We start from the raw sequence: 12,083 nt of genomic DNA, 5'->3' as shown, positions 1-12,083 counted from the left end.
CAGGCTAGGTTCAGATGTTCTTAATCTGTTAGTGTCCTGTTAGGTAGCCCACCATACATTAAAGATTTCAGGTTTTTTTTTTCTACCTATTAGGAAGCTTTTTCAAAGCGCAAGGAACAAACGTCATATGCAAAGAACCCTTCCCAGAATGAAATGGTGCCTGGTCAAGCAATGGAGCTACAAGTTACCACACAACCTAGTAAAGAATCATAAAATGCCATTGAAGAACAACTATCTTTCAGAATGTAGTCATAGTCGGTAACATACTGGGTCAATTTAGCATCACTGATTAATCTTTCACAGCCAGCTCTGGGGTTTGGAAGGAAAACTGGAATGACATGGACACTGTGAGACATAGCAAAGTCCACAAAGACTATGAGGTAACACTTTAATTTGGGTACTTACTAATATCAAGGTAACTGAAGCACACACATTTTTATAGAATAGCATCCATCCATCCATCCATTATCCAACCTGCTATATCCTAACACAGGGTAATGGGGGTCTGCTGGAGCCAACAGAGTGTGCAAGGCAGGAACAAATCCCGGGCAGGGTGCCAGCCCACCGCAGGACACACACATATAACAAGCACACACTAGGGACAATTTAGGATCACCAATGCACCTAACCTGCATGTCTTTGGACAGTGGGAGGAAACCGGAGCCTCCGGAGGAAACCACTGCACCACCGTGTCGCCATAGAATAACATAACTATTGATAATCAGAATCATTACAGAAATATGACAACTGAATATATATATTAACATATAAGACAGGAAATAAGACAAAAGAGACAAACGTAAAATAGATAGACTGGCTGTTTACTTGCTATTTAGAGTTCTAATTTATCTTGGCACAGATAAATAGTTTTATGACACCAAGTTCTTAAATCTGATGTCTGCTGTTGTCTGGAGTTGTTGTTGACTACTTCAGGTTCAAGTGGAAGATTCTTCTTTCATTGAAGTGTACTCTTTCTCTTTGTTGCATGGTCTTTTGTCTATAGTGTGCAGTGCTTTCCTCAGTCAGGACCTTTGCTGCATCATCTGCACTACTGTTTCTGGCACAGGAGTTTGGATGCTGAATCTCCCAAATTGAAGTGATGGCTGCTCTTCAGCCTTCAGACTGGCTCACTGTTTAGCTTGGCAAAATGGATCTCAGTTCACAGGTTCACAAAGAGAAGTTTGTCACCTTTGGCTCCCTAAGGAAGCGTGGCTCATTACTTTTTAGTTTTAGGTAGCAGGTCTCACATGTTTTCAGCCATTTAGGAGAGTTCCCTCAGAGTTCTCTTGAGAGAGTCATCTGAGAGACCCAGAGAATATCCCAAGAGAATCTTCAGGATGGTGGAGAGAGTTTTAAGGAAGTATATAACTTTTCCTGATTTGACTAAAGTCACTTCCAGTTACAAAATCATTGTGTCCACATAGGCGAGTTCTTCTGTCCATCTTAGTTGTCATTCCTTAAATTATAGCTCTTTGTTCTTTGAGCATTTTGGACCTTCTGGCTTAGGAAGTTGGCAAAGGGGCCCTGATTTACACCTTTGTTATCAGATGAAGTCCAGGCAGATCCTGGTATAAGCTGGAGTTCAGTCACTTTCTTTGGAATGCAAGCTGGGGAAGGTGAAGCTGGATGTCCATATCCTTGTTAAATCTACTTTCTTAACATGCCAGGTGTGCCACTAAAGCCTAGCAGAATGGGCAATACCCACTTTGTCTTACATTTCCATTGTTCAGAAACTTTCACTGTTAGCTGTCATCATATTAGAATCCATGTCATGCACTTCCTCCACAAAAATATCAGATTATTTTTTTTTTGACTACTATTACAAACTACATAGATTAAGTAGCCTGCGGTGAGCTTGCATCCTGCCCAGGGTTTGTTTCCTGCCTTGTGCCCTGCGTTGGCAGTGATTGGCTCCAGCAGACCCCTGTGACCCAGTAGTTAGGATATAGCGGGTTGGATAATGGATGGATGGATAGATTAAGTAGCATATAAAAATATTGTCTTTCGGTGAAATATGTATTAAAATATTTAGTAGATAAAGGATGCCCGTTTTTCTTACCCAACCAAAACATATAAAAGTCAGCTATGCCATAAAAAAGAGAAAAGCAATAATTGTCAAAATCCAGTTCAGTGGAGAGGAATGCAGTCTTTGAACTACAGTCTAATAAAAAAACACTTAATATTATGACTGGGCTTACTGTCAATTGTTGTAAAGACATCTTGATGAGTTTTATGTCAATGTGTAGAGTACAAGGGAAAAACCCCACAAGGAGTTAAAGGTTGTTGGTTAGTGCATATGCTCTGCAGCATTTTCATTTAATTTGGTAATACTGCTAATTTTACTTTATGTTGAATAAAACCTTAAGACTGTCCATAGCCTGAGATTGTGTTACTGTACACCACTGCTCAGGAATAACAGCTGGCTTTGCAGAATACTCCTGTGCAAACTGTTCATTGTGCGTAAGCATCACAAACTGCCAGTAAGCAGATGCCTCGATGCTTGTGTCTTGTGGGATGTTCCAGTCAGGGTAATATTTACGATACTCTTTATAAGGATGCCACTCATGATTTGTATCTTTATTTTTAAAGCTATGTGTTTCACTGGCTACACCAGTTGTGCAAATATCTTCAACAAGGTTTTCATTAGATATATAGCTGTGTCCTCCTATTCCTCTTGGCCGATGTACTGTTGCAAAGTGCTCTTCATGATCTTTGCCTCCTGCTTCACAAGGCACTTTGCAAAATGGACATTGCTTTCCACAGCCAAACACTCTTCTGAAAATCTCATCATGTGGTTTAACTGGAAGATTTCTAATTTTCTTTTTAATATCTTTAGACTCATCACATTCCTGCTGGTCTGAATATTCATTTTGTAAACTCTTTTCTAAATCATCTAAAGACCATTCTATATTTTTAGCAAATTCTTCCATTTTTGCATCATTCAGAGTGAGTACAGTTCTTAAGTTATCGATATTTATCACAAGATCGGCCTTTAGGTGTTTGCAGATCTCATGAATGAAATCAGTTGTGCCTTTACTACTGTTTGACAAGATTGTTTTAGTCTTTGCTTTGCTGAATGCTTCTTTTATTTTAGCGATTATTTCACTAAGACTTGATTTCTCCAAATCTACAATACTTTTGTTCACTGAGAAATGTTTTTGGATTAGGTCTAAAATCCACTCCTTGACATAATCTTCATAATACCTAACATATCTAATATATTCTTTAAATTCATTTTTATTCAGCAACTCTTCTAGTAGTGTGAATTGGAATTGTGTACGAGAGCTTATCTTCACAGAGGAGCCACATACCAGAATTTCATCAATAATTTTTACACCAAGGTTCTTCTTAATGTAATCTCTAATTGCAGGCTCCAGACACAATGTGATAAATTCGGAGGCTTTCTTCTGACACTGATTCTTTTCCTGGTAAAGATCAATGAAATCTGAAAAATAGTTTGGTTTAAGTCCCTCTAGATGTTTCTGAGGGTCATTTTTTGCAATGAAATCATCATGGATTTTTTGAAATTGTTTGGTAGCAATCCTACAAATGTGCAGCTTCAGATCCACTTCAAATGTATTACTGGTTCCAGTGTCTTTCACTTTCTCATCTATTATATGCAATAGTTCTGTGGTGTATGTGTCATGATAGTCTGAATCACTCAAAGCTTTCTCATCGATAAGCTCAATACAGTCTGAAATGACTCTATCTGCCATGTTCTGAGGTTTATCAGTTTTTTTAATATATGTATGCCAAGCTTGCCTTAACCATCCATCCAGATGTTCTTTACACACCATAAATTTCCCAGCTGGTTCTTTAAGATCTGCTGCATTTAGTTTCTCATTAACGGCACTTCCATGCCTTTCTAAATTAATTCTTAGCTGACCAAAAACCTTTACTGAAATGTCTTTTTTCATAAGCCCTTTAAAATTTAAGCCTCGCACTGTTTCTTCCCACATGATTTCAAATTCATCATTTAGATTTTCATCAGATAGGACCAGATTGTTTTTCCTACATTTTTCCAGCAGCTCTAGTACTCTCTTTTCAATTATATTTGCATGGTCCATGTGAATGCTAGCCAGCTTGTTCTTCCCTTTCTGGATAGTCACTGCCATTTCAAATTTCCTGTTTACTTCACTTTCAATTTCAAATGTAATGCTTTTAATGCTGCTGACAAAGGATTCCTTGTATTTCTCCACTAACTGAACATGTTTCTCTTTGCTTTTATAATAATCATCCAGATGTTTAAGAAATTCTTTCTCTTGGTTTTTCAGCTCCTTAGCTCCCTCACATTTAAGGCTGATCACAAAATCATCAATATTCTCAATTAAATGAGAATCCATATTGCCAAAGTTCTGAATCTTGTTCTCAGCCTGCTGTGTCCAAATGAGCATGTGCTTCCTAAATGACCATTCCCACTGATTGAACTCTACAGAAAGGTTATTATAGGCATCAGCAACCAGGCAGTTCCTAAAGCTGAAGATGAAATTCTCATGTTTTACTGCTTTCCACAAACTCTCCATCCACTTAATGAACTCTGTAATGTCCCCATGACGATGATTAGCTCCTTTAAAAGCATCAATCAAACTCTTTTTAAACTCAAACACTGTTTCGCTGTATCCTGTTGACACTGGTGCCATAGGAGGTGTCCCATGCCACAATCCTGGGATGTACCAGTTGTTCTTCTCTGCATCATATTCAATAACATCAGTGAATTTCACCTGCCCATCTTTTTTCTCCATTCTGGCTGCCACCTTTATCATCTCATTTAATTGTTCCAGCAAATTTCATCTGTCCCGCATGTTTTTCTCATGAGCTGCCACGTCACCCACATTCTGGTGCACAAATTGGCATTTTGTTTTTTTGCCAACATTTTCCATCCTGAGAAAAGCATGAACAACAGTCTGCAGAATGTCCTTCATCTCCACAAAGTTCTCCATTGCAATGTTGACTACAGTGACATCACTCAGTCCAACCACCAGTGTGGCCAGTTCATTGTCATGATGATAACTGTCCTCCAGCTGGGCCAATTCTGGAGACTTCAACCCTTCAGTGTCTAATAACAATATGAAGTCACAATTTAACTCCTTTTTGAGGTCGTCTTTAACTTTGATCAGCAGCATGAAGGCCCCTCGTGTGCAACGACCGCTGCTGACTGCAAACTGGACACCAAACATGGTGTTGAGGAGTGTGGACTTGCCTGTGCTTTGTACCCCTAAAACTGTCACCACCAGAACTTTACTACAATTTTTGACTTCAGTATGCAGAGCCTTCAGGACATCGGTTATCCATCTCACAGGGAGATGTGAGGCATCACCATCTAACAGTTCCAGAGGAAACCCATCCAGCAACAGAGTGGCACCCAGCTTGGGAAGGTGGCTGAACTGCTGCTGTTTCTCTGCTTTCTCAGGAAGGGAATGATTGGCTTCATAAATCTGACCCATCTCACGCATAAAATGTTCAATTCCTAGGGAACAGTTAGAGATGATTGTATCCAGCTCTGCAATTTCCTTCTTGCTTTTTTTCAGGCACTCTTCTTTATACCTGTTGTGAAAATCTGAGAGCTCTTTTCGTGCCCTAGCATCCAAGTTTATCCTCATCCATTTTAAGAAATAGGACCTCTCTTCTTTGCTTTTGTTTGTCAAAGCAATAATAAAGTTACACATGGAATTGGTAACATCATATCTGTTTTGTTCTTCTCTTAATTCATACTTCTTTGAAATTAGTTCACACTTATAGTGCTCAATTGGTTGGCTCCCTGCTTTTAGTAAACGACATTCCTCTTTTTCTAGCTTGGCCAATTCCTTCAGAATATCCCCCTGCCTTGGAAGCTCAGATTTCTTATATATTGGGATATCTTTAATTTGAGAAGTGATTTCTTCTGCTTGTTTTTTCCCTTGCTGACAGGCAGGTGTGTCTTCATCAATGACAATGCCATATTTTGCTGCTGCCTTACACATGTCATTAATTCTCACTTTGGGAGCAGTTTTTAGCATATAAGTTATTGTGCGTCGCAAACTCATCACAAATTGAGCATCGTTCATATGTTTGTTTTTCAAAAGAATTTGACTTTTTTCTACTTTTAACTCCAAACCCACGTTTTTCAGATGCTCCTCTTTATCCTTCTGTATTTCTGCAGATGAAAGAGCAATAAGAACCAGTTTATCCTTTATGTGCTTCAATTGTGATAACACCTCACAGTTTTTCTTCAGTGTGCTATCAAAAAATATGAAAACCACTGAAGATACTTGACTCAAAAAAGAAAACTGTGTTATAAATGAGCTTGTGTCTCCTCGCAAATTGGCAATGGCCACAGGCTCTGTAAAGATATCAATGTTTTTCTTTCCACAGGGCAGGTACCACATGATCTCCACCAGCCCATCTGAAACTGTTCGAGGGACATTACCACCCTCCATTTCAGAATGAACAAAGAAATCATGGTACTGTTGGGGATTACTGAGGACTTTATTTAGAAAATTAGACTTGGAAAGACTGCAGTCACCCAGTCGAACAAATGACATCAGTGGCATCTCGGCAAGAACCACACTTTCTTCATGAAACCCTTTTGCTTCTTCCAGGGAATGGGATCTCCACTTCTTTACAATATCTCTCATAGCCCAGAGCGTCAACATACATTGGTTAGTGTTGATGCTTGGGAGTAAAAGAGGAACAGAAAACTGACATGCAGACATTTTATAAAGTATCTCCTGCTGTAGCAAGCCATCCGAACAATGGAGCAACATTACAATGAGATCCAGTGGGTGAATCTCACTGCTGCATTGGTAGTCGTTGGTACAAGGAAAGTCATCATTTAGTAATATGTCTTCTATAGCATCTTCAACATTTGTGGTATCTCTTGCAGTTGTACTGGCCATCATAAGTCTTTTTAGAAAGAGCCATGGTAGATCTTTTGGAGACCTTGCAGGTTTGTCTTGTAAGCAACCAACCCCTATCTCAAGGAAGGAGTGCAGATGAAGTTTGTTTTTGATATAATCGTCAAGTCCCAAGGTATGCAACAGAGTATCTAGGAAGAAAACATAATAAACAATAACTTCCTACTTAAAAGTTTAGATTGCTGTGCACATTTAGAAATGCATTAAAAGACTCATAAATAATGTACAATAAACACCCAAAACAGCTTGCAATGTCCAAAACTACTATTTCACCAAATTACATACATGTTCTGTACAAATTGAGGAAGAAAAAACATTAACTGTAATGATTATAAGTATTTAACTCAAGGACTGTATTTTGTATTAATCATGCTGCAGAGAGCTATATGATTTTTTACTTCTATATGATTTGATCTTCATTTAGGTAGAAAAGTAAGTTTATGCACAAAATATGAGACTGGCTTGCATTCTTTTATAAGAAAACTAGCAGAAAACCCGCGCTTCGCAGTGGAGAAGTAGTGTTTTAAAGAAGGTACGAAAAAGAAAAGGAAAAATTTTAAAAATAACGTAACATGATTGGTAATGTAATTGTTTTGTCATTGATATGAGTGTTGTTCTCATATCTATCTATCTATCTATATACTGTATACCTCTATCTATCTATCTATATATATATCTATCTATCTATCTATATATATCTCTATCTATCTATCTATATATATCTCTATCTATATATATATATATATATATATAGCAAAATACCAGCTTGGCAGCGGAGAAGTAGTGTGTTAAAGAAGGAAAGAGAAAGAAAAGGAAACATTTTGAAAATAACGTAACATGATTGTCAATGTAATTGTTTTGTCACTGTTATGAGTGTCGCTGTGATATCTATACTAATAAAAGGCAAAGCCCTCACTCACTCACTCACTCACTCATTCACTCACTCACTCACTCACTCACTCACTCATCACTAATTCTCCAACTTCCGTGTAGGTAGAAGGCTGAAATTTGGCAGGCTCATTCCTTACAGCTTACTTACAAAAGTTGGACAGGTTTCATTTCGAAATTCTACGCCTAATGGTCATAACTGGAAGGTATTTTTCTCCATTAACTGTAATGGAGTAGAGCTGCAAAGACGTAGGGGCGGAGTTTCGTGTGACATCATCACGCCTCCCACGTAATCACGTGAACTGACTGTCAACGCAGTACGTAGAAAACCAGGAAGACCTACAAAAAGCGCTTAAGAAAACATGCATTATATAATTGAGAAGGCAGCGAAACAATAAGAAGCGAGCGAGTGGCATATACTACCATATTCATGAGTGCTGCTACCTCGGAAAGAAAGCAAGGTGTAAACCTAAACTTTAAATTAAGTTCATAGACAGGCTACGCTGGCGTTTCACATGCCCACAGGTAATGCGGGATACAAGTTTAATGAGAGGACGCAGGATATAAACGAGTTTTGATCACTTTGTAACTAAGTTAAAATTGTAGGTGAAGGGGTGTGCTTATGCAAATTCCGAGAGACTGTGTTTGTGGGGGATTGACAGTTAAGGCGGGTGGGGGAGTCACGTCATCATCTCCCCTCCCATTTACCTCAAGTTAATACACACGCTGTCTCTAGAGTTTCAACACACTGAATCCTCCAGGCACTACTTACAAAAGGTCACATTGACAAGTGTGTTACGCTATTTTTAAAATCTTTCCTTTTCTTAGCACAAGCACAGCTGAGAAGCTTCGATGCATGTGCTCCATAACGCGTTGAAAAATAATGCATTTAATCACACTTTGCATTACAAGCAAAGGGAGCTTTTGTCAATGCATGATTTCCTGGTACACCGATTACATTGATCAGCGCATCCCGATTCATTTTACCCTCGCACCACCTTAGTTTGAGAAGAAGTATGAAAAAATATGAGGTTAACACAGAAAAACAGATCACCAATTCAAGCTTTATGAATAATCGATTCGCCATCAATAATTGTTTTGGTAAAGCCATCCTCCTTCCATTTTATAATTTTTCCGCCACTAGCCATGATTAAATGAACGGTAAAAAAGTAAGAGCGAAGCGAGGGTGACTTATTTAGGCAGGAATATATATGACAGCAACACTCATGACAATGTCAATCATGTTACGTTATTATTAAAATGTTTCCTTTTCTTTTTCATTACTTCTTTAACACACTACTTCTCCGCTGCGCAGCGGGTATTTTGCTATATATATATAATATATGAATTACCTCCAAAGAGCGCTGAGACTTTTGATATCATGACGTGTGTACAAAAGGGGTCTCCTGCCCAGCAAAAGTCGAGCAGCCAGCGCGTGCATAGCTGTGCCGGCCTTTGAGACGCTGACTGCGCTTCTGCCTTAAGTCAAAGTGAGCACTTTTAATTTTTTTCATCCGCCCCCTGAGCTATAGCCCAGACAAGTGCAAACACGGGACCCCTTTTCTACACCACGGCAAAATAATATTAAGGCGATTCACACTTTCTTTTGCACGTATACGATTATCAGGTCCTCAGCTCGGATTATGAACACACGCATACGAGTGGAGGACTCACAGTGCCATCACAGCCGATTAATGGCAGGGACGTCTCACCAGTCTACACAAGACCCACCGCGACTGTCGCCAAAAGGCAATCATAACGTCAGTGAACACATCTCTCTATACTATATAAAAGAAAAGGCAACTTTCCTTTCTTTACACCTTTTTTCCTTTTATCCCAAACCAAAGCCTTTCTCTCTTAACACGGCAGAGGACACAAAAATAATTTTCTTTAATTGCCGGTAAGGCACATTACCAGAGGCACAAATTTGAACGTTCACATAGAAAATGTAATTTCTATACCACAGCCATCGTGTAGCGCCTTTCAAAAGGGATCTACTACCGAGAGATGATCCATATACATTTTAGCTGCTGTTAGTTACTTACCTGTTTTGTTATACAGTCTTTAAAATGTAGTTTACCCGCAACCACTCCAGTAGTGCTCAATGTACCTGTACTTCTTAAAACGTTAATGTTTTACTGTTTAATAACTTATAGACTATATTTCATTATTTTTCCCTTGCACTCAGTGACCAAAGCTATACACACACATATAGACACATACAAACATACACACAAGTATATGTATGTGTATATATATGTATTTATGTGTATATATATATATATATACACACACACACCCTTTCTAGATTATATATTTATATACACACACACACACACACACACACACATACAAACATACATACATACATACATACATACCCACATATATATAATTTGTGTGTGTAGATATGTATATAGATATGTAGATATGAAGATATGTATGTGTATATATATATGTATATTATATATATATGTATGTATGTGTGTATGTGTGTGTGTATATATATATGACAGCAGCAATCCAAGCTGTGAGAAAACGGTAAAAAGGAGGCGTGTCAGATGTCTTGGTACATTTTCTGATGCAGCTACCGAAAACAACTTTGTGACGCTGCCACCAAATACACAAAACAATTACTTTGACAATCATGTTACATTATTTTTAAAATGTTTCCTTTTCTTTTTCATAACTTCTTTAACACATGACAAAACAATTATTGATGGCGAATAGATTATTCATAAGCACACCCCTTCACCTACAATTTTAACTTTGTTACAAAGTGATCAAAACTCTCGTTTATATCCTGCGTCCTCTCATTAAACTTGTATCCCGCATTACCTGTGGGCATGTGAAACGCCAGCGGTAGCCTGTCTATGAACTTAATTTAAAGTTTAGGTTTACACCTTGCTTTCTTTCCGAGGTAGCAGCACTCATGAATATGGTAGTATATGCCACTCGCTTCGCTTCTTATTGTTTCGCTGCCTTCTCAATTATATAATGCATGTTTTCTTAAGCGCTTTTTGTAGGTCTTCCTGGTTTTCTACGTACTGCGTTGACAGTCAGTTCACGTGATTACGTGGGAGGCGTAATGATGTCACACGAAACTCCGCCCCCTACGTCTTTGCAGCTCTACTCCATTACAGTTAATGGAGAAAAATACCTTCCAGTTATGACCATTAGGCGTAGAATTTCGAAATGAAACCTGCCCAACTTTTGTAAGTAAGCTGTAAGGAATGAGCCTGCCAAATTTCAGCCTTCTACCTACACGGGAAGTTGGAGAATTAGTGATGAGTCAGTGAGTGAGTGAGTGAGTGAGTGAGTGAGTGAATGAGTGAGTGAGTGAGTGAGTGAGTGAGGGCTTTGCCTTTTATTAGTATAGATGCTGACCTCTTGATACTAACAGAACACCCTGTGATATTATAAATCAATGTGATTGTTTTCTTCACTCTTGCTTAAAAATATAAGACAAAATGTCATTTATGAATTAATAAATTAGGATTATTAATCAAATCAACAATTAGGTATGACCTCAAATGCTATGTTTTTTCTCTTTTTGGCTAGGTAATAAAAGATGGGGATTTTTTTCTTTTGAGATCAGTCTGTCTGAACCCAAATCAGTTGACTGAGCTGTGGGGACGCTGAGGGTTTGGCGGGGCAGTCTCTCAGTCTTTTTAATTCGCCAAGAATAAAGAAATTGCTTTTTATTTTAAATTGGTTTTAGTCTCCCGTTGTTTTGTCGACTTCAGCGTTCACAGTATGTAATTCTGAATTAGTTCAGTATGCATATACATGTTAAAATAGTTTTGAGCAGCAGTGTTGTTTTAAATGAATAAAAAAGGGCATGCTCTTAACTTTAAATATCTTAATTAGAGTAGGATTCTTAGCTATTTTAACTCAAATGTATATCTGCTGGACTTAGTTTCATTTGAAGGTAGGTGACAGACACCTGGTGGTATAGGAAGAATGAGAGAATAACAGATTTTAATTTTTTTTCATTAACTAAAGAATTTTAGGAAAGTTTATGGATATTTAGTGAACATACCACATGGACAAGTAAAAGAGAAAAAAAAATCTGCCTCTTTTTAACTGGGAATACATTTTCATGTTTCCTCTACTTCATGTACAGTGGTGTGAAAAACTATTTTCCCCCTTCCCGATTTCTTATTCTTTTGCATGTTTGTCACACAAAATGTTTCTGATCATCAAACACATTTAACCATTAGTCAAATATAACACAAGTAAACACAAAATGTAGTTTTTAAATGATGGTTTTTATTATTTAGGGAGAAAAAATCCAAACCT

General features: G+C 38.0%; 1 protein-coding gene across 1 annotated transcript in view; it reads right to left on the bottom strand.

Moving 5' to 3' along the window:
• Positions 1-630: 630 nt before the first annotated feature.
• LOC120529789 (up-regulator of cell proliferation-like) overlaps positions 631-12,083 on the bottom strand; it is a 128,392-nt gene continuing 116,939 nt past the window's right edge. Inside the window, 1 exon segment of the mRNA XM_039753925.1 lies at positions 631-7,024. Coding sequence (XP_039609859.1) covers positions 2,340-7,024 — 4,685 coding nt within the window. The 3' untranslated portion in view covers positions 631-2,339.

Source organism: Polypterus senegalus, chromosome 5 (assembly GCF_016835505.1).
Source record: "Polypterus senegalus isolate Bchr_013 chromosome 5, ASM1683550v1, whole genome shotgun sequence".
Classification (NCBI taxonomy): domain Eukaryota; kingdom Metazoa; phylum Chordata; class Cladistia; order Polypteriformes; family Polypteridae; genus Polypterus; species Polypterus senegalus.
The sequence above is the reverse complement of the archived record's forward strand: the minus strand, read 5'-3'. Positions and strand labels throughout refer to the sequence as shown.